The 23,889-nt window shown below is 41.6% G+C and overlaps 1 protein-coding gene across 3 annotated transcripts in view; it reads right to left on the bottom strand.

Annotated features, from left to right (window-relative positions):
• The window catches only part of atrn (attractin), a 329,788-nt gene that overhangs the window by 197,859 nt on the left and 108,040 nt on the right, over positions 1–23,889 (bottom strand). For all 3 annotated transcript variants that reach the window (XM_080194537.1, XM_080194632.1, XM_080194724.1), the window contains exons 10-13: positions 19,745–19,899; positions 7,421–7,505; positions 5,254–5,474; positions 2,807–2,928 (exon numbers count right to left, since the gene is read on the bottom strand). In XM_080194537.1, coding sequence (XP_080050663.1) covers positions 2,807–2,928; positions 5,254–5,474; positions 7,421–7,505; positions 19,745–19,899 — 583 coding nt within the window. The remainder of the gene's footprint in view (positions 1–2,806; positions 2,929–5,253; positions 5,475–7,420; positions 7,506–19,744; positions 19,900–23,889) is intronic.

The raw sequence follows: 23,889 nt of genomic DNA, 5'->3' as shown, positions 1-23,889 counted from the left end.
GTTCAGTAACATGTGAAGCTCATTGGGACATTTTAACTAAATTAAAGATGCAACACAAATGCAAGCTTTGCTGTTTCAGTAACAAGAAAGTCAAGGCATGTTCCATCTCTCAGCTGAACTCTCATTTTAACATGTTACACTACTTGTATCAGTGCTGCTAAAATGGTGACAGTCTTTCAAATTTGGCTCTACTGGTCCACCAACACTCCAAATGTGCCATGAGAGACTCTTCATGCTGCATAAAACATCTGCACTAAAATTAAGCTTCAATCGTGATTTCATCATCTCCCAGAAAATCCAATCTTTGAAAATCCTTCTCTTCAGTCTTTCCATCGTCTTGCAATATTCAAGGTTGGTGTTACCTAACCATTTACCTATTGATCCACTTCATTCTCTTGTACTTTGCTCGGTTGCATGCTGTCTGGCAAAGTAGATTGAACAAAGAACAAAGAACAACACAGCACGGGAAACAGGCCCTTCGGCCCAACGAGCCCACGCCGCCGTCCTACTATCTCAGTGACCTATTCATGATTTTAGTCTACGCCTAACGTGCGAGGATCAGGGAGGTCCAATTTAGGGACAATTTTAGTACCCAATCAATCAGCCTAAAATTGCTGAACCCTTCATCTAATCTTGCCAATAAATATTCACTACAATATAGCCACTCCAAGAATAAGCCACACATAAATATCAGTGAAGATTTAAGCAATGTCACTTTACATCATCTATTTATTTCAGCCCTTCTTTGTTGCCACCTTTTCACCAGTACAACGGAAACACAACATTTGGTACTCACTACCATAACAATTAGATTCCAAGTAATGAGGCTGTTTGGTTATTAGCAGAAAAAATTTTGATAATTTCTTTAATCATTTGTACAAAGATCATAATATTGTAGGATTAATGCTTTTACTGTCTGAATTGAAGGGAGCATCTTTGCAAACAGAAAGTAAAATGGATACTATCATGTCTATAAACAAAACATATAAATTAAATACTTTGCATTCTTCATCCCAATTCTTTTAATTTACAGTTTGTATCTATCTGCCCTTCATAAACTCTTGGACTTGAGTTTGGCAAGGCTGTGGACTCAAAGGTGTGTTCCAAGACATCAGTGCATAATCTGGGCTGACATTAGAGCGGTAATGTAGGAGCGCTGCTTTCAAGAGATGTCATTCTTCAGATCAGACATTACACCAAGACTCGAACTGCAGTTTTCGGTGGTTTGCATATTATATTAGGGATCACAAGCCATTATGTGAAGATGATTATTATTATGACATGTATTAGCATACAGTGAAAAGTATTGTTTCTTGCACTCTATACAGACAAAGCATACCGTTCATAAAGAAGGAAACGAGAGAGTGTAGAATGTAGTGTTACAGTCATAGCTAGGGTGTAGAGAAAGATCAACTTAATGCATGGTAAGCCCATTCAAAAGTCTGATGGCAGCAGGGAAGAAGCTGTTCTCAAGTCAGTTGGTACGTGACCTAAGACTTTTGTATCTTTTTCCCAACAGGAGGTAGTGGAAGAGAGTATGTCCAAGGTGCGTGGGGTCCTTGATTACGCTGGTTGCCAAGACAACAGGAAGTGTACCTCTTTGATCAAGCTTTTACACTTTGGTGATGGAGGTGGATTGGGCTACATTTATGACCTTTTGTAGTTTCTTGCAGTCCTGGGCAGAGCAGGAGCCATACAACCAGGAAGAATGTTTTCTATGGTACACCTATAAAAGTTGGTGAGAGTCGTAGCTGACATGCCAAATTTCCTTAGTCTTCTGAGAGAATAGAGACATTGGTGGGCTTTCTTAACTATAGTGTCGGCATGGGAGGACCAGAACAGATTGTAGGTGATTTGAACACCTAAAAACTTGAAGCTTTCAACCATTTCTACTTCGCCCCCATTGATGTGGACAGGGGAATGTTCTCCACTATGCTTCCTTAAGCTGACGACAATCTCCTTTGTTTTGCTGACAATGAGGAAGAAATTATTGTCGACGCACCAGTTCACCAGATTCTCTATCTCATTCCTGTACTCTGTCTCGTCATTGTCTGAGATCTAACTCAATATGGTGGGGTCGTCAGAAAACTTAAAAATAGAGTTGGAGGGAAATTTGGCCACATAGTCATAAATGTATAAGGTGTATAGTAGGGGGCTGAGAACACGGGTTTTTAGCATTGAGGATGATCATGAAAGTGATGATGCTGCCTATCCTTACTGATTGTGGTCTGTGGGTTAGGAAGTTCAGGATCCAGTAGCAGAGGGAGGAACTGAGGCGCATGGAGTATGTTTTCTCTGTATAACATGCAAAAAACAATACTTTTCAATGTATACTAATACATGCGACAATAATAAATCAAATCAATTCAACAAGTCGGCAAGTTTCCTTTGCTGCCTGAGCTAACCTCCACTCAAGCTCTCAAACATCACCTCCATCACCAAAGTGCAAATGCTCATCTCAAATCCAGCTATGTGAAAATGGTTTAGAGGCTTGTTTAAGTAATAATCCTAATTGTTTCAAGTAATGAATTGCAGTTGAAGTGTCTGCAGACATCTGAGGAATTTAAGAGATTAAGAGATCTGTATAAATGCAAACCACCTGCTTCCTTGTTTCATACCATGATGAACAGCAGGGCATTAATGTCCACAGTATTCTGAACTGAATCAAGTTTATTACTATAATTTTGTTCAAACACAACAAAAATAGCTCTTTTTTAAAACAGTTCAAGACTGGACTTCCAGAAGAATGATAGTTAGAAGGGCAATTAATTAGAACCCATTCTGAAGGATTGGTTGTAATACTCACAGTGGCTTCCGTGCAGTTACTATTCTTAGACAAGCACTTATCATGACACCACTGACAGCCATTTGTGTTTACTGTACAGCTGTAGCAATCAGTATACTGATCACACTTTTCATTATCTGCATCTGTAGTACAGTGGGGAGCAAAGAAACATTTTTAATTAGTATACAAATAAGACATGTTCAAGCACTGGCATCTACTCTCATTGATTTCTATGGAAAGATGCCCAACAACCATCTGATAAAGGTAATTTCATCTTAACTGAACACTCCCTGCAGTCCTACCACCAGTCGGACTTGGTGATTGTTCTGTTGTTAGAACTCCAGGGAATTTCCAAACTGAACTTGATCTAAAGTACTATTGTAAACATCAAAAGATTTCCATATAAATTGTTTTTTGTACTGCAGACCACTTAATACATATTCTGAAGTGACAAATCACGGTAAGTGCATTATATAAACTATGTGCAAATCAATCCTGTCACCAGGAAGAGACCAATTCAGAATGAAACAAACTGCTTTCTTACTGTTCACCCTGATCTATTCTAACAAAGTACTTTGTAATTTTTGCCACAATTAATTATACTAGCAGTATTATTGCCATTTTACTGTTACTCAGCCCGCCTTACCAATTCCACTGAACATGATCAAAACCTGTAAAATTCAAGTGTTATGCAACACCATAGTTACAGTGAAGCCTTGCATTCTGTTGTACATCAACAGAAGCAAACAAGAAATCAGGCTCCACATAATAACCGACAGAGCAAAGAGCCAACTTGTCCATTTCCCAATGGAGACAGCAAACTTCAAACAAGCTGCCAATTATCTGAATTTAGAAGAAACAAATGAAAACTGAAAACAAAATTTGCTATTTCACTGAGCTTCACACTATCCAGTCGTGACTAATGTTTATTTCCAAGTTTGGAGCTAACAGGGGTGGAGTGGGTTGTCATACAAACATACAAACTAGAAGCAGGAGGTGGCCATTTGGCCCTTTGAGCCTGCTTCACCATTAATTTTGATCATGGTTGATCATCAAATTCAATATTCTGATCCCCCTTGATCCCCGTCATCCCTAGAGCAATATCTAGTTTCTTCCTGGTATCAGATAACATTTCGGACTCAGCTACATTCTGTGGTAGCGAATTCCACACAATCACCACCCTCTGGATGAAGAAATTTCTCCTCAACTCAGTTTTAGAAGGTTTACCCCTTATCCTCAAACTATCCTAGTTCTGGACTCCCCCACCATTGGGAACATTCTTTCTGAATCTACCCTGTCTGAGATCCCCTCTACTCTTCTAAGTTCTAGTCAATATAATCTTTACCAACTTAGCTGCTCCTCTTAGGACAGACCTGCCATCCCAGGAATCAGCCCAGTAACCCTTTGCTGTACTGCCTCAATAGCAAGGACATTCTTCCTCAGATAAGGACACCAAAACTGCACACAATACTCCAGGGGCAGCCTTAGTGATGCCCTATACAATTGCAACAAAACATCTCAGTATTCAAATCCTCTCGCTATGAAGGCCAACATACCATTTGCCTTCTTAACTGCCTGCTGTACCTGCGCGCTTACTTTCAGTGACTAATGTACAAGGACACCAGGGTCTTGCTGAGTATCCAACTCTCAATTTACACCCATTCAAGGAATGGTCTGCCTCCTTGTTATTGCTACCCAACTGGATAACCTCACATTTATCCACATTATACTACATCTGTCATGCAGATGCTCACATACTCAGCCTGTTCAAATCATGTTGAAGCATCTCTGCATCCTCCTCACAGCTCACCCTCTCACCCACCTTTGTTTCATCTGCAAATTTTCTGCACATTCAGCTCCCTATTTCAAGTCATTAATATATAGTGTGAACAGTTAGAGACCTAACACAGATCCCTGCGGAACCCCATTGGTCACTGCCTGCCAATCAGAAAAACAATCCATTTATGCCAACTCTTGCTTATGTCGAAAATCGTGTGGCGTTTTTCGGGAAGAACAATGGTAAATCTTTCCCTGACTGCATAGCATTCAAACACCAGGATAATACAGTTATTCGAAAGGTACAAGAAAGTACAATGCCAAACGACCCAGAAATGCTCTCACATCCCTAGGAACAGAGGACTCTACAGCACCATGAAGGCCACTTGTAATTTCACTCCACAGACAGAAGAAACCAAATTTGCTTTATAAATAAATCATGCCAATGACTAAGACTTACAAGAAACAAGGGAGGAAAATCATTCAAGCCAACGCTCATGTAGGTTCTACTGGGCCCTGAGGAAAAGTTAATGGTGGATTTTGTTCTTTGAGCTAACGAACAGCAACAAATTGAAGAATCAATTGAAAAATGTAAGCAGGGAAGCGCAAGACATTTTTAAAACATTCAGATACAGAAATTTAAAAAATAACTAGCAATGTCAGAAAGGGAGAAAGGAATATTATGGACATACATGTCTTGTTGGGGCACACGTTAATAATCTGTTGCTTTTCTTTTGCTGTTGCCATTTCCCAGGGCACACAATGCATCATGTTGGTGTTCCACACACAGCGGATTCCAGGGCTGGCACCAACACACGCCATTTCATCAGAGAAAGCTTCACAGCTGGCCGGGGTAAACATCAGGACGTCGCTTAGCAGAAGACTGTTGAACCCACCAAAGACGTACATTGTGCTGAAAACGAAGAAAAGCACACATCAGATCGTCTTTGTCCAGAATACTTCACAAAACTCTTTCAAAAGCCCTTGAAGATAAAGATAACATCTTATCTCATTACTCATTCCTAGTCCATTCCATGCAGAGCAAGAAATTATTGGAGATTAGAAGTTTATAGTGGAGTTTCCCCAGGGGTTGGTATTAAGACCCTTGCTTTCCCTGATATATCAGCAGGGGTCTATTTCAAAGTTTGCAGATGGTACAAAACTTGGAAGCATTGTAAACTGACAGGAGCAGTGTGGAATTTCAAAAGAACAAACAAGTTGGAGATGTGGGCAGATAACATTCAATGCAGAAATGTGAGTTAATGTATTTTGGTAGGAAGAACACGGATAGACAACATAAAATAAGGGGGACATCTCTGAAGAGAACACAAGAGCAGGGGAGTCTGGCTGTATATGTACACAGATCAGGACAGGTGGACAGAGTAGTTAATAAAGTACTTTATTAGGCTTTATTGATAGGGGAATAGATGACAGGAGAAATGAACTCAAGAAAGACACTTGTTAGGCCTCAGCTGGGATACTGTGTACAGTTCTGGACATCACAGTATAGGACAGATATGAATGCATTGAAGAGAATGCAGAGCAGTCTAATTGCAGGGATAAGAAACTTCAGTTATGAAGATAGATTTGAGAAGTTGAAACTGTTCTCACTGGAGAGGAAGTGGCCGAGAGGAAATTCGATAAAGATGTTCAAAATCATGAGGGAGCTGGACAGTAGAGAGAGAGAAATTGGTCCTATTTGTAAAAGCATTGAGAATGACAGCGAACAGGTTTAAAGTGATTTGTAAAAGAAGCAGATCTGACATGAGAAAAAGCTTTTCCACAACGAGTAGTTAGAATCTGGAATGCACTGCCTGTACCTATGGTGAATGGAGGTTCAATCAAGGCATTCAAGAGGACGTTACACGATCACTTGAATAGAATCAAGGATACAGGGAAAAGGCAAGGGAATGGCACTGAGTCGTAATGCTCATCTGGAGAGCTGCCACAGACACAGTAGGTCAAATGGCCTCCTTCTGCATCATATCATTTTTCTGCATGTATTCACAGCTCTGAAGTAGATCCGTATAGATTCGAAACATCAACTCTTACTCTCTCTCCACAAATGTAAGCAGGCTGGCTCAGTTTTTTCAGCATTTTTATTGTATACACTACCTACAAGCTACAATGAGTTGTGAGGGCCCCAGAATGCCTGGGTGTGCACCCACATCCCTCAGAAATGCTAATCCCCAAAGTTATTATCAGACTACTATCAAATTCAGGTGGTGCAAATGTTGTCAGATATAAGTAATACAAACAAAGCGAGGGAGGCTTATGGCTGTCATCATCACACGTTCATCTACCTCCAATGACTCAGACTTTAATAATGAGGGGCAGTGCTAAGGAGAGATTAGAAGTATTGCTGAGGAGGAATGCATCAAGGCAGAACAGCCCACAGGGGTGATTTTCAGAGTGCTGCAGTAAGCATCTTCCAATTCAAATGCATATACTGATGTCTTTAGATGATATGAGCATGCATGAGGGATGTCATCAGCAGTGCAGCTTTTCACAGGTCTCGTCTTAACCATAAGGGACCTGTATAACTAGCTGCCCCCAGTTCTGAATCCATGCAGTACTCCGTTTCAATATTTTCATAAGATTGAATATCACAAAGCATTCAACTACCTTTTTGTGGTCGGGTTATCTCAAATAGAAAGACAGTCAGTGACTAAAAACGGTAACGTCACAAAGAGCCGACATGTGATGGTTTTGAAGGAAAAACTGATATCGAACTTTTTTTCTCAACTGTATCTAAACATTTAACTGTTGACACATGTAAATACTGAAAATTTCTCTTATCTCCTGATTAAAATAGACAAAGCTTTAGCGGTGATTAATAATGAAATCTCTGCTCCTTACCCATTGTTGAATACTGCTGAATGGCCAAATCGGTTGACATCGTGAGAAAGGTCAGGGGTCGGCAGTACAGACCACTCATCGCAAGCTGTGGACACACAGATGTAAGTTATCCAAAAGACCATCAAGCTTGGTTGTGAATTAAATGAACCCAAACTAAACCACGTAACTTACATAAAATTTACTCTAATTACTGGCACAATTACACTGATTTTGTTCATTATGATAAAGTTTACTTTGGAAATTTAAAGTTTCACTATTTTTTCCACTGCAGGCTCAATTATCTGCCATTTGTTTTGTCATAGTTGACATGAGGCTATCAACGACATAGTGTAGGTGCAGAGTTACATGCAAACCAGAACAGTTGTTTGACATGCAATCTCATGACCTCTGGGTTACTGATTTTGTACCATCACAACTAGAATGCATATCCAACTCTGACTTAGTTTCAGGAATCTAGCTGCACGTCCTAGTTCTCCAGCTTCAGACTGAAGTTATCAATGTGTTTTATCCCAACATTTAAAAACAAAGCACTGACAGACAAAAGAGCAGTTGGCACCAAACCCATTCAATTGTCTGTACAAATGCTCCACAATTCCTGAAAGTGAACACATCTTAAACTTATCACAGATTTGGCAGTTTAAGGTCTATACTCCCTCAAGTTTAGAAGAATGAGAGGGGATCTAATTGAGATATACAAGATGATTAGCAGGATTGACAAGATTAAATGTGGAGGAGACATTTCCTCTGTAGGGCAACCTACTGCAAGAGGTAATAGTCTTAGGATATGTAGTGGCAAATTTAAAAGAGATGAGAAATTATTCCTCTCAAAGGGCCATGAGTCTACAGAAATCATTACTGCACAGCCTGGTGGATGCCTGGGCATTGAGTAAGTTTGAGGAGAGAAGCAGATTTTTAATAAATAAGGAAGGATGTTGATGCATTGATAAATGTACAGAAGAGATTTACCAAGGCGTTGCCTGATTTGGAGGATATGGGCTATGAAGAAAGATTGAACAAACATGGAATCCTTTTACTGGAGTGTCGGAGGATGAGGGGGGACCTGATAGAGGTTTACAAGATTGTGACAGGCTTAGATAGAGTGGATAGTCAGAGTCTTTTTCCCAGGGTCGACGGGCATAGATTTAAAGTGAGAGGGGGAAGTTTGAGAGAGATGTATGGGGCAAGTTTGTCCACTGAGGGTCGTGAATGCCTGGAACCTGCTGCCTGAGGTGGTGGTGGAAGTAGATTCTATAGCAACGTTCAAGAGACATCTGGACAGATACATGTTACGGTAGGTAATAGAGGAATATGGACCACTTAGAGGCAAGAACGTATTAGATTAGAGAAGCATCTGTGTCGGCACAGTCTTGTTAAGCTGAAGTGCCTGTCCCTGTGCTTTGTTCTTAAGGATATGGCAAACAGGCAGGTAAGTGAGTTGAGACCAAGATGAGATCAGCCATGATCGGATTAAATGGCGGAACAGACTCACGGGACTGAATTGCCTACTCCTGCTCCTAGTTCTTATGATTCTTTAGACAACATTTATTCTGCATCTTTTACAGTAGCACACATTAGACTGGAACCTCAGCTTTTACAGCCTGTAACCAAAAGAGAAAATGCTGGGAAATCTCAGCAGGTCTGACAGCATCTGTGAGGAGAGAAAAGAGTTGATGTTTCGAATCCAGATGACCCTTTGACATCTGAACTCGAAATGTCGCTTTCCTCTCCTTGCTGAGATTTTCCAGCATTTTCTCTTTTAGTTTCAGATTCCAGCATCCGCAGTAATTTGCCTTTCTTTTCCTCCACAGTTTGTTATTTGCATCTAAAACCAGCTCATTAAAAATTCTGAATAAAAAAATTCATAGTCACTAATCTCCTCTAATGGGATAATGAGTAAATACACCTCTTGGGACTTGGACACCAGTTAAGATCAGAATCATGCTCAGCTGCGTTCCAAGACACTACCGTCGTCCACAGAGACTCTCAATACTCAAGGTAGTATCCATGGAAGCACACCACAGGCTGAGTCAATCCTCAGGACAAAAGCAAAAGGTACTAACAATTCATAGACTGCATCAGTTATGTTAATCTTCTCTCAAGCATCAGTGAAGTAATGAAGGGTGTTGCTATACCTTTTTCATATCAAAAAATGTATTTACTGAGTGGGTCAAACCACAGGGTAAGTTTCAAAAAGACTGACAGCTGATGACCTAAACTGCAGTTTTCAAAATGGCTCAACATTTACATTGCTTTGTAAACTGCAAGTTGAAATTATCAGAACATAACAATGTAAGAAATAGGAGCAGGAGTAGGCCATCTAGCCCTTCGAGCCTGCCCCACCATTCAATAAGATCATGGCTGATCTGAAGTGGCTCAGTTCCATTTTCCCGCTTTCTCCCCATAACCCTTAATTCCCTTGTCTATCAGAAATCTATCTACCCGTGACTTAAATATATTCAACGAGGTAGCCTCCACCACTTCAATGGCAGAGAATTCCAGAGATTCACCACCCTTTGAGTGAAGAAGTTCCTCCTCAACTCCGTTCTAAACTGCTCCCCCCCCACTTATTTTGAGGCTGTGCCCTCTTGTTCTGTTTTCCTTTCTAAGCAGAAAGAATCTCTCTACCTCTACCCTATCTAGCCCCTTCATTATCATCTAAGTCTCTGTAAGATCCCCCCCTCAGCCTTCTAAACTCCAACCAGTACAGGCCCAATCTACTCAATCTTTCCTCATAAGCTAACTCCCTCATCTCTGGTATCAGCCTGGTGAATCTTCTCTGTACTCCGTCCAAGGCCAATATATCCTTATGCAAATAAGGAAAAAAGTTTGAGAGTGTAGTTATGTGATAGAGTCATAGAGGTTCACTACATGGAAATAAACCCTTCGGCCCAACTTATCCATGCCGCCCTTTTTTTAGACCACTATGCTCGTCCCAATTGTCCACGTTTGGCCCATATCCCTCTATACCCGTCTTACTCATGTAACTATCTAAATATCTTTTCAAAGACAAAATTGTACCCGCCTCTACCAGTACCTATGGCAGCTTGTTCCAGACACTCACCACTCTCTATGAAAAAATTGGCCCACTGGACTCTTTTGTATCTTTCCCATCTCACCTGAAACCTCTGCCCTCTAGCTTTAGGCTCTCTACCTTTGGGAAAAGATATTGACTATCTAGCTGACCTATGCCTCTCATTATTTTATTGACCTCTATAAGAGCACCCCTCAGCCTTCTACACTCGAGGGAAAAAGTCCCAGTCTATCCAGCCTCTCATTATAACTCAAACCATCAAAGTCCCAGTAGCATCCTCGTAAATCTTTTCTGCACTTTCTAGTTTACTAATATCTTTTCTGTAACAGGATAATAGCAAACTAATCCTGTGTGTTAAAAAAAGACACTGACCTTCCAGAGTTGAGGTCAAATAGAAACAAAAAAAAGAAAATGCTGGAAAATCCCAGCAGGTCTGACAGCATCTGTGGAGAGAGAATACAGCCAACATTCTAAGTCTAGATGACCTTTGTCTGCTCTCCAGCATTTTATGTTGATGTTTCAGATTCCAGCGTCCACAATATTTTGCTTTTACCTTAAGATCAGACAGACTACAAATGGATAACAGCGAGAAGATAACTTATGGTCCCACTCTCACTCTACAGCCATTCTACAAGTGTGTATCTGACCAACCAACAGTGAAAGCAGCATCTTCAATACAAATGAAACAGCTACTGACTTCAGAGGAAAACACAGAGATTGCTCGTCCATCAAGATCTTAAACAGCAAAAACAGAAAATGCTGGTAAATCTCAGCATGTCTAACAGCATCTGTGGAGAATAGATTCAAGTCGGTATGTTCCTTCATCAGAGCTCTGGGTGGGAGTAGGATGTATGTGTGTGAGTTTTTAACTTTTTTATCTCTAAGGCGTTAATTTCCTCTTCTTTTAAATCTTACACCTCTGTCCGTCTGTAACTTTTAAAATCATGGCACTTAAACAGTTAAATACTCTCAAAACCTATGAGCAAACTCTTAAATACAACTGTTGCAACCAACTAAGAGGCATTCTAAAGAGGGAAGTCATTCTACCACTTTTCACCTGACCATAACAGTGTCATTGGCAGTGTTATCAAACAGCACTTACTTGCCGATGTTTCAGTTCTGCCAAAACAATTCTGTTCCCAACTTTGTTACAGCCTTGGTCCAAATATGAACAAGAGTTGAATTCCAGAGATGAGGTATGAGTACCAAGTTGGTCCTTGACCAAATGCTTTATCAAGTAACCAGAGTAAAACAGAAGTCAATCGGAATCAGGGAGTAAGTTCTTCAATGACTGAAGTCAGACTAACGTAAGGGATGATGGCTGTGGTTGCAGAAGGCCAATCATCTCAGCCCCAGCATATTGTTGCAGAGGCTCGTCAGTGCAACATCCATGGTTTAATTATCACCAGTTGCTTCAATGACTCTCCCTAAAGATCTGAAATGGGATGTCCATTGCTGATTGCAGTACTGAGTACCATTTGCAACATCTCAGATAATGAAGATTGAAGACAATGCCCAGATGCAGGAAACCCTGGACAACATTCAAGCTTGGGCTATCAAGGGGCAAGTAACAACGGTGACTGCCAGCAACAGGGAATCTAGCTATCTCCTCCTGGCACTTAATGGCATAGCTATTGCTGAACTCCCCCATCATCAATGTCCTGCAGAAAACCATTGACCAGAAATTTAACCAGAGCAGCCACACTGAAGTGGTTAATAGAACAGGTCAGAATCCTATGACAAGTAACTCACCTTAGCATTCCCCCAAACTTGTCCACCATCTACAAAGCATAAGTCAGGTGTGCACTGGAATGCTCCCCATTTGCCTGGATGAATCCAGCTCCAAAAATTCAAGAAGTTTCACACCATACAGCAGTAACAGCCCATTTGACTGGTATCCCATTGGCCTCCTTAAACCTTCACTTTCTCCCACCAACACACCATGGTTGTAATTTGTGCCACCTAGAAGTAACTCACCAATTCTTCTTCAACCTTCCACATCCGCATGTTCTACCACTTAGAAAAAATGACTGCAAACAGCAAACACCACCTGATTTGAAAGTATATCACCACTCTTTCATTGTCCCTTGGTCAAAATCCTGGTTCTTGTTGCCTAACGGTGCTGTTGGTGTACCGACATCACATGGACTGTATTGATTAAAGATGGCAGCCCAAGGGTAATTAGGGATAATAATAAATGTTGACATGGCTAAGCAATGCCCACATGCCACGATCAAATAAAAAATTCAATTTTGTTCACTGGCATTTTATTAATTAAACCAGGGTGACATTAATTAAATTCAATGCTTTAGTAGGTTTGCAGTTGATATTCCCCATGTCACATGAGCTGCATCACAACTGGCCAAATATTTGAACTACAATAACTAGTATTTTAGCCAGACAAAAAAAACTTACAAAACGAAGACAAATACAAATTACTTAATTTCATCATTTTAATACTTTTCAAGTACAACAATTTGCAGCTAAGTTAAACTGGCTGCAAGTATAAAGATAAATACAGAAAAGTTAAATTTCATAGCCAAACGGAAGCACAGTGGTTAGCATATCTGCCTCAGTGCCAGGGACCCAAGTTCAATTCCTACCTCAGGCGACTGCCTGTGTGGAGTTCGTACATTCACCCTATGTCTGTGTGGGTTTCCTCCAGGTGCTCAGTTTTCCTCCCACAGTGCAAAGATGTATTGGCCATGACCTTGATTGCTGGGGGAGTAACTAGGTAGACATGGGCGGTTACAGGGACAGAGCCGATGGGGGATTGTGGTCGGAGGAGGCTCCATGTGCTGAATGGCCACGTCCTGCACCGAAGGGATTCTATGATTCTGATGGCAGCAGAGAAGAAGCTGTTCTTGAATCTGTTGGTATGTGTCCTCAGAATTTTGAATCCTTTTCCCGTTGGAAGAAGATGGAAGGCAGTATCTCCAGAGTACACGGAGTCCTTGATTACGTTGGCTGCTTTTCCGAGGCAGCGGGAGGTTTAGGCAGTGTTAACGTCCGGGAGGCTGATTTCAGCGATGGACTGTGCTTTGCTCACAATCTCTTGTAGTTTTTTGTTTCTTGGACAAAGCAGGATTCATACCAAGCGCGATACAACCAGGAGGAATGCTTTCTATGGTGCATCTGTAAGAGTTGGTGAGAGTCACAGCGGACATACCACATTTCCTTAGCCCTCTGAGAAAGTAGAGGCATTGGTGGACTTTCTTAACTATAGTGTCGGCACGGAGGAACCAGGACAGGGTGTTGGTGATGCAGACACCTGGAAAAGTGAAGCTCTCGACCATTTCCACTTGGTTCCCATTGATGTAGACAGGGGCATATCCTCCACTTCCTGAAGTTGATGACTATTTCCTTTGTTTTGATGAGGGAGCGGTTTGTTGCACCAGTTCACCAGATTCTCTATCTCATTCCTCTCTGTCTCATAATTGTTTCACCACCTCTACGGTGGTGTCATCAGCAAACTTGAAAATGGATTGGAGGGGAATTTAGCCACACAGTCATAGGTGTATGAGGAGTATTGTAAGGGGCTGAGGATACAGCCTTGTGGGGCACCAGTCTTGAAGGTGACTGTGGAAGAGGTGTTGTTGCTTATCCTTACTGATTACGGTCTATCAGTTAGGCAGTCTAGGATCCAGCGGCAGAAGGAGGAGCCAAGCCCCAGGATACAGAGCTTGAAGATGAGTTTTGTTGGAATAACGTTGTTGAAGGTTGAGATGTAGTCAATAAATAGCAGCCTGATATAGGTGTCTTTGTTGTCTCGGTGTTGCAGGGTTGACTGTAGGGCCAGGGAGATGGCATCTGCTGCGGACCTGTTGCTGTGGTGGATCCAGGCAACCTGGGAGGGTGGAACTGATTTGTGCCATGACTAATCTTTCAAAGCACTTCATAATGACAGATGCCAGAGTCACCGAAAGAAAGTCATTAAAGCACACTACCTGGCTTTCCTTTGGTACTGGGATGATGGTTGTCTTCTTGAAGCAGATAAGGACCTCAGATTGGTGTAAAGAGAGATCCAGTGCGCGGGATCTGAGTGCTCGTGACGTCTGCAGTCTCGGATACAGGTTCGTCCGAAGCTTCTGGGGTGGAGGATGTGACCTTGCTGACCTCTTTCTCAAAACGGGCATAGAATGTGTTGAGCTCATCAGGGAGGGGTGTATTAGTGCCAGCAATTTTACATATAATAAAGACATGGAGGATAAAAATGAAATTTCTATATTGTAGAAGTAAGTAACAAACACCTTCCCAAATGCCAAGAGTTGAATTCTGAATTGCTCCTTAGGTTTTCCAGGTATGGACCAGACTTCTCCTACATATAGTGAACTCAGGACATAAAACAGTCTGGTTATATTTTCAATTAGAACTGTCCTTAATCATATTAATCCAAGGAAAAATAATATCCTTTATCCTCTCTGACCCAAATTTGTTCTTGTTGCATCAAAACTTCAAATTTCCTTGTGTTTAAATCCTTCCACAGCTTTGCTACAATTTCCATCAGTGCAATCTCCTCCAGCTGTGACTTTTTCGACAATAACCTTGTCCTTCACATTGACAACTATGCCTTCAGCTGTCCAAGCCTGATGCTTTGCAACTAACAACTTAAACCCTTCACTTTGCTCCATTCACAATCACACTTGTTGACAATGGTTTTCCACACCCCTCCATATATCTTGCTTTTAGGTTGAATGTTCTTTCTCCCCACCCTTATGTTTCTCTATGAAGTGCCTTTGGACAGTGTTATGGGTTCTACATAAATACAAGCAGTTGCCGGTGAAACCACAAGATGCAGTATTAAATTTACCATTATTAACCTTGGTTTGCAACAGTAAAAGCACTTTAAAATAATTCACTCTGCTTTGGGATAACCTGAAGGTCTATCAGGCAGCATAAATTTAAGTTATTCATTTACATAGCATCTTTAGCACTTCATGGATCAAGGTGATTTTAAAGGTGTGCGCGCGAATGCAGATAGAGAAAGGAAACAAAAATGAAGAAACATTTGAAATTCACTGTACAAATAGCCAAAGCAAAAGCAGGATCATCCTGCCTTGATAAAGTACACATAAAGCACATATAAATGGCAATGCTGCCCTCTGCTGCATATTTCTACACTATGTACTGTACATAAAATGTCTATTTTAGGTCACAGCAAAGTCAGGGTATTAATTAAACTACACCTTTCTGCTTAATAGAGCAGAAACCGCTCCTGATTGACTATTAGCCCGCTAGCACTCAAACAGATATTAAGAGTGCAGGCTGCACACACAAAAAAAAATCAGTTCAGAAAAGTGACGAAAGCCAACAGTGAATTGCTCATATATTTCCTCTGGTAGAAAACTTCCAAGATTTTCATGGGTGGGAGGGAGCAATCTATTTAACACAACAAAGTAACAGAAAGATAACTATTCAGCACCCGAAAGAAATGCAAGAACTGCTGTTTAGAAAAACAGGCAAGTTTGGACAATTTGGGGCTGTAACCCTAACTCAACAATTTGCTTTAGCGCTGATTTTGACTGGATTGCTGTACACTTCTACCTATTACCGTTTCGGTACAGATTTGTGACTTTCACAGCTCCTCCTTGTTATTTTAGTCACTGAAGGAGAAAACCAATTTAAATTATATTCCCTGTTTCAGATGTTGATGAGAGATCCTGATGCCGGTGGGGGGAGGGGGCTGGAAGATGGGGGGGGAGGGGGCTGGAAGATGGGGGGGGGGGGGGGGTGCAGAGCTGTGCAAGCGAGGAGGCAGAAGCGGAAGTGGAGAGCTGTCAAGAGCAAGTGGATGCCAAACAATTGCAAAACACCAACAATTTCACTGACTTTTCTAGAGCAGGGGCCATGATTGGTCCATCTGGCCATGTCCACCACTGAAAAAGCACAAATATTTAAAGGAGTCCCAAAGCTATTAACACTTGGGTGGGGCTCCACGGCAACAACTGCTACTTCAGAGCTCGCAACACCAATTTTATTTTGTGGCTTCATTAGGAGACCCACAGTTTGAAAAGCCCTGCTTTAGCAATTCTGAATGAAGACAAGATCTTTAACTATGCCTCAGCTATTACATACAGCTTTGAAAGAAGGCATCGGTAACGTTGAAATCATTAGCATCTACAGCTGTTCTCCTTCTGTTGCTTCTTCTGCACATTAAGGTGGCTAATATAAAGAGCTTCTTTCAGTCCAGAATGGGAAAATATCTGCTTCCTCCCTGGTGCAGTGCACCCAATCACAACTTTAGTGATCAAGCAAATTAGCGGATAGTATCAGCTGATGTCTGGCTCTGCTGTCCATTATAATATGAAACACGAGCATAAATGTCTCCCATCCTTCAATACATTGGCCATTATCCAATTTCCAGAATGGCTGCAACACAGAGACCCTGGTATTTATTACTTGCAGTTTTTGACAACACACAGCGCTGGCAAACTGTAAATTCTGCAAATTACCCAACATTATCCACGTGTGCAGTTAAAAATGTGCTTTTGAGCTTTAACATTCTTACCTGCATTGAAAATCATCTGAACATTCACATTTGTTACTAAAAAAGCAAAATTTTGCTTTGTTTAGAAAAGCAAAACTTCACAATGAGCAACAGGTTTCAAAAAAATGAGTTATACAGTTATAGATTCACATAAGATTGAAGAGGCCTTTCGGTCCATCGAGCCTAGACTGACAAAACTACACTATATCTATACTAATCCCACTGTCCAGCATTTGGCTCATAACCTTGAATGTTATGATATTTTAACTGCTCACTCACATAATTTTTAAAGGTTATGAGGTTTCCCACCTCCACTACCCACCTGGGCAATGCATTCCAGGCTCCCATCACCCTCTGGATGAAAAGAATTTACCTCAAATCCCCTCTAAACCTCCTGCCGCTTGCCTTAAAATTATGCCCTTGTTATTGACCCTTGAACTAGGGGGAACAGATGTTTCCTTTCCACCCTACCCCTACCCCTCATAATCTTATACACTTCAATCAGGTCCCCCCTCAGACTTCTCTGTTCTAAAGAAAACAGCCCAAGACTATCCAACCACACTTCATAGCTTAAATGCTCCATCCCAGGCAACATCCCTCTGCATTCTCTCCAGTGCAATCACAACCTTCCTATAATGAGGTGACCAGAGCACTCTAGCTGTGGCATAACCCAATTCTGTACAGCTCCATCATAACATCCAGGTTCTCACAATCTAAACTGACAAAGGCAAGAATCCCATATGCCGCCTTAACTGCCTTATTCATCTGTCCCACTACCTTCAAGGATCTGTGGACAAGCATCCCAAGATTCCTCTATTCTTCTGAGGTTCCAAGCGTCCTCCTATCCACTGTCTTGTTACTCCTACCAAAGTGCAACACCTCACACTTTTCAGGGTTAAATTCCATCTGCCACTGATCTGCCCATCTGGCCAACCTGTCAATATCTTCCGGCAACCTAAGACCTTCTTTCTCACTATGAACCAACCCACCAATCTTCACATCATCTGCAAACTTATCATTCCCCTCCTCCCAACATTCTCATCTGTATCATTTATGTACATCACAAACAATAAAGAAAGCAGCAATTATCTCTGTGATATGCCACTGAAGATGGGGCCTCCAGTCACATATACTGCCCCCTATCACCACCCTCTGTTTCCTACCACTAAGCCAGTTTTGGAAGTTAACCTCATCCCAGGTTTGAACTTCTTGATCAGTTTCCCATGTGGGAGCATGTCAAAGGCTTTGCTGAAATCCATATAAACCACATCAACTGCAATACCCTCACATACACATCCAGTCACCTCCTTGAAAAATTCAAATTCATTACGCATGACCTTCCACCAACAATTGTATCTTGCATCTCAAATGGAGGTTAATTCTCTCCTTCAGAATTTTCTCCAATAGTTTCCATATCACTGACATAAAACTCACTGGTCTGTGATTCCCTGGTTTATCTCTACCATCCTTTTGGAAAAGTGGAACCACATTACCTACCTTCCAGTCCTCTGGCACCTCTCCTGTGGCCAGAGAGGGATTAAAAGTTTCGGTCAGAGCCCCTGCAAATTTCCTCCCTTGCCTCCCACATCAGCCCACTTACAACACAACCAGACCTGGGATTTGTCCAATTTTAAGTCTGGCAAAACTTCCAATACCACCTCACTCCTTTTGTCAAATTGTTCAAAATTCTCAGTCTTTCTCCTGAATTCTATACCTACATCCTCCTCCTTCCGAGTGAAGACAGAATTGAATTACTCATTTAATACCCTATCAATGTCCTTTAGCTCCTTGCATAGATTGCCTCTCTGGGCCTTACTCTTTCCCTGGTTCTCCTCTTCCCCATAGCATACAAAGTTAAAGTAAAAGTTTATTTATTCATCACAAGTAATTAACACTGCAATGAAGTTACTGTACAATTATATTTTAGGATTCTCCCTAATTTTAGCTGCCAGTGTTTTATCATGCCACACTTTTCTCTCCTAATTGCTTTATGTTCCCCTCTACACTCTGCTGATTTGTTCCCTAAATAAGGTAGCCACCATGGCTCACTTGGTGGCTTAATTGTACAAACCAGAACGATCCAAGGCTCTTATCCAATCTACACTCGGCCAACTGCTGGCAGACAAGGTAGGAAAGTAATTTTCATTTGGGCAGACAGCAGTAAACATTTTCTTTAACCCTTGCAGGAAAAAGTAAAGGTATCAGTTGGGAGAAAGGCTGGGTTTGGCTGTGAAGCTTCCCACACTCAAAAGGCCTCACTATCCAGTTTTACATACGAAGAATCAAACATTTGGCCAAACCAAGTAGGTCAGCAGCCAAATATATCAATCGTTCCAGGAAAGAGGGAGAAGGAAACAAAATTACTGAAGGCTACATGATAAAGAACTGCTTTGGATTTCAACCCTGAGCTTGAGTAATAAGTAAAAGGTCAATACAGTCATAAGTAATGTGAGCTGCTGGGAGTAAATCAAAAGCAAGTGGGAGTGGGGATGGTAATCTGAAGACCAACACAACATGCCTTTTGGCTAAGATCAAGTCCCAGATTCTCAGCTTGGATCTTATTTGCGATTCTTGTGGGGACCTTGAATTGGATTTAATATGAATTTGGTTTTTGGAGCATTCAAGGAATGGATTTGCCAGCTCCATTCTGAGAATTGGCTTTGTAGATTTAAGAATGGAATAATTTTCTCTGTGAGAAAAGACCGATACAACAGTGGAACATCACAGCACAAAGTACCCCAGTCAGTTAATACGCAAGTTTCATAGCACTACTGTTGAACCAAACATAACTTATCCAACAGCTTACCCAAGTCATAAGCTATGAAGTCCGAAGAGAAGCATTTAGCTCCATGGCTCATTGAAGTGTCATTGTGAGTGTTTCCACCAAATATCAACATGGTGCCACTTTCAATAATGGCCGTGTGCAAGTAACGGAAGAAGCCTCGGTCTTTCAAGATTGTCCTTTTGAAATGGGAAAAAACGGATATCATTCCTTAAGCCTTTAACAAGTTAGCACTTTTTTAAAGTAGCAGTTTCCAAACGTTTATAGTTCTTGACCAATGGAGGGAGGTTGGAGGGCGGTGGTTGTTGTGTGTGTGTTGGGCAGCGGGGAGCTATGAAACAATTGCTTTGGCATTTAAGATCCATAACATCAGTTTGACACGAAGTATGCCAAAGCAAGACTTAATCCATTAACCTCACAGAGAAAGTTAATAAATAGTGAGACTATAAATTCCATTCTTAGGTCAGTTTCTAGTATCCAGAGAGCTACAATTACTCTAGTCAAAAGTTGTTCTTTCTTTAAATAGGGTCCTCATTATAATGACACTGAATTTGAAACTTATTGCCGTCTGTATCTCTTTACTCTCGCACGGTCTGCTGCAAAGCGACTCAGGGAAGATTCATGTTGTGGATCCTTAACCCAAAACAATGAAAGCCACAATTTCGTCCCCAAATACTACACTTTTTGTGGTTATAAATTACTCACTAATTTATTTCAAGGTCGTAATTATTTAGTACTTTTTGTTTGGTGGGAGGGGGGAAACAGACCCTTGTTTGGAGGGAGAGAGGAAGGTGCCAATCAGAAAAGGCCACACCATCTCTTTTTGAAATGCTGAACTGTTGAGAGAAACTTGTCTTAGTGAGGAGCTAAAGGAAATCAGCAGTAGTAGAGACATGGTTTTGGAGAAACTGATGGGATTAAAGGTGGATATATCTCCAAGTCCTAATGATCTTCACCCTAGAGTACTTAAGGAAGTGATCCTGGAAATAGATCCATTGGTGGTTATTTGTTCAAAATTCTTTAGACTCTAGATTAGATCCTACAGATTGGAAGGTAGCTAATGCAAGCCTGCTATTCGAAAGGGAGGTAGAGAGAAAACAGGGAACTGTAGACCAGAAAGACTAACATCAGTGTTGGGAAAGTTGCTATGGTCTATTATCAACGATTTCATAACTTAGCATTTGTATAATAAGACAAAGTCAGCATTTGTATAATCAGACAAAGTTTACAATAGGGAAAACAAGCTTGACGAATCTATTGGAATTTTTGCGGATATAACAAGTAGAGTTGACCGAGGAGAACCAGTGGATGTGGTTTTTTTTAGACTTTCAGAAAGTTGTAGACAAGATCTCAAATAACAGACTACTATGAGAAGTTTAAAAGCACGTGGGATTGCAGGTAATGTTTTGAGATGGATAGAAAGCTGGTTAACAGATAGGAAGCAGAGAGTCAGCATAAAGGTTTTTTTCTCTGATTGGCAGTCAGTAACTAGTAGGGTTCTGCAGGGACTAGGATCCACAATTGTTCACATTATAAATTAATGATTTGGAAGAGGAAACTGAATACATTATCTCCAACTTTGCAGATGATATAACGTGAGGTGGGAGGGTGAGACGTGAGAAGGATGCAGAGATGCTTCAGCATGATTTGGACATGCTGAGTGTGTGGACATCTGTATGACAGATGCACTAAAATGTCGATAGATCTGAGATTATCCGCTTTGGTAGCAATAGTACGAAGATAGATTATTATTTGAATGGGTGTAAATTGAGAGAGGTGGATACAGAACCTTGGCATCCTCGTGCATCAGTTGCTGAAAGTAAGCATGTAGGTACAGCAGACAGTAAAGGCGGCAAATTGTATGTTGGTCTTCAGAGCGAGAGGACTTGAGTATAGGGATAGGAATATTTTGCTGCAGTTATTTAGGGTGTTGGGGAGGCCATAGCTGGAATATTTTGTGCAGTTTTGGTGTCCTAATCTGAAGAAGGTAGTTCTTGCTATTGAGGGAGCACACGGAAGTTTACCAGGCTCATTCCTGGGATGGCAGGTCTGTCCTATGAGAAGGGACTAAATCAGTTAATATTATATTCACTGGAGTTTAAAAGACTAAGAGGAGATCTCAGAGAAACCTTTAAAATTCTAACAGGATTCGATAGGGTAGATTCAGGAAGAATGTGCTCAACGGTGGGGAATCCAGAACTAGGGCTCATAGTTTGGGGATAAGGGGTAAACCTTTTAGAACTGAGGTGAAGAGAAATTTCTTCACCCAGAGGGCGGTGGATGTGTGCAATTTGGTACCATCGAATGCAGTTGAAGCCAAAATTTTGTCTGATTTCAAAAGAAATTAGATCCAGGTCTTGGGGGTTAAAGGGATATGGGAGGAAAGGGGATCAGGATATTGAATTTGATGATCAACCAAGATAAATGGCAGAGCAGGCCTGAAGGGTTGACTGGCCTCCTCCTATATCTAGTTTTAATGTACTGATACCACTATCACTGGGATCACCCATCATAAATGACCAGAGTTAACTTGACCAGGCATATCAACATCATGGCCAGAAGGTGACCTGACGATGACTCATCACCTGATCTGTCAAATCCTCACAAACATTGGCATTAAGGATAGAAGCCACAGAGTCCCTACAGTGCAAAGGAGACCATTTGGCCCATCAAGTCTGCACTGACTCTTCAAAAGAGCATCTTACACAATAACACTGCCCCCTTCCCTCCCCAACCCATTACCCTAACCATGCATAATTGTCTGACCTACACATCTTTGGACACAAAGGGGCAATTTAACCTGTACTCCCACACTGACTTGAACAGGGTCGGCACAGTAGCATAGCGGTTAGTATTGCTGCTTCACAGCATCAGGGGCCTGGGTTCGATTCCCGGCTTGGGTCACTGTCTGTGTGGACTTTGCACATTCTTCTCATGTCTGTATGGGTTTCCTCTGGGTGCTCCAGTTTCCTCCCACAGTTCAAAGATGTGCAGGTTAGGTTGATTGGCCATGCTTAAATTGCCCCTTAGTATCCTGAGATGTGTAGGTTAGAGGGATTAGTGGGTAAAATACGGAGGGATTTGGGGGTAGGGCCTGGGTGGGAATGTGATCGGTGCAGACTTGATGGGCCGAATGGCCTCTCTCTGTACTGACAAGATCTCACACAAAAGATTAGTGAGCAAAATTAAAGCTCATGGTATTGAGGGTAACATATTGATGTGAATAGAGAACGGGTTGGCAGACAGGAAGCAAAGACTGAGAATAAACAGGTCCTTTTCAGAGTGGCAAACAATGACTAGTGGGGCACTGCAGGATTCAGTGCTGTGACTCCAGCTGTTCACAATAGGCATTAATGATTTGGGCAAAAAAATTGAATACCTTATCTCAAAATATACGGACAACATTAAGCTGGATGGCAGTATGTGCTGTGAGGAGGATGCTAAGAGGTTACAGGGTGACTTGGGCAAGTTGGTAGAGTCGGCAAATGCAATACAATGTGGATAAATGAGAGGTAATCCACTTTGATGGCAAAAGCAGGAATGAAGATTATCTGAATGGTGGCAGTTTGGGAAAAGTGCAACGTGACCTGGGTGTCATGGTGGAACAGTTGCTGAAGATTGATGTACAGGTACAGCAGGTGGCAAGGAAAGCTAATGACATACTGGCCTTCATAGCAAGAGAACTTGAATATAGGAGTGAGGATGTCTGACTACAATCAACAGGGCCATGGTGAGGTCAATACTAAGAGTGCATGATCGGGGTCCTTGTGCATGAGTCGCAAAAACCCAGCCTGCAGGTGCAGCAGGTGGTCAGGAAGGCGAATGGGATGCTGGCCTTCATAGCGAGGGGGATTGAATATAAAAGTAGGGAGGTCTTGCTGCAGCTGTATAGGGCACTGGTGAGGCCGCAGCTGGAGTACTGTGTGCAGTTTTGGGCGCCGCACCTGCGCAAGGATATTTTGGCCTTGGAGGGAGTGCAGAGGAGGTTTACTAGGCTGATACCGGAGTTGAGGGGGTTGAGCTATGAGGAGAGGCTGAATAAACTAGGCTTGTACTCGTTAGAGTTTAGAAGAATGAGGGGAGATCTCATTGAGACGTATAAGATGATGAATGGGATGGATAGGATAGAGGTGGAAAGACTCTTCCCGCTCAAAAAAGACAGTAGGACT

The sequence above is a fragment of the Carcharhinus amblyrhynchos genome, chromosome 1 (assembly GCF_965287045.1).
Source record: "Carcharhinus amblyrhynchos chromosome 1, sCarAmb.v2.hapA, whole genome shotgun sequence".
Lineage (NCBI taxonomy): Eukaryota > Metazoa > Chordata > Chondrichthyes > Carcharhiniformes > Carcharhinidae > Carcharhinus > Carcharhinus amblyrhynchos.
The sequence above is the reverse complement of the archived record's forward strand: the minus strand, read 5'-3'. Positions and strand labels throughout refer to the sequence as shown.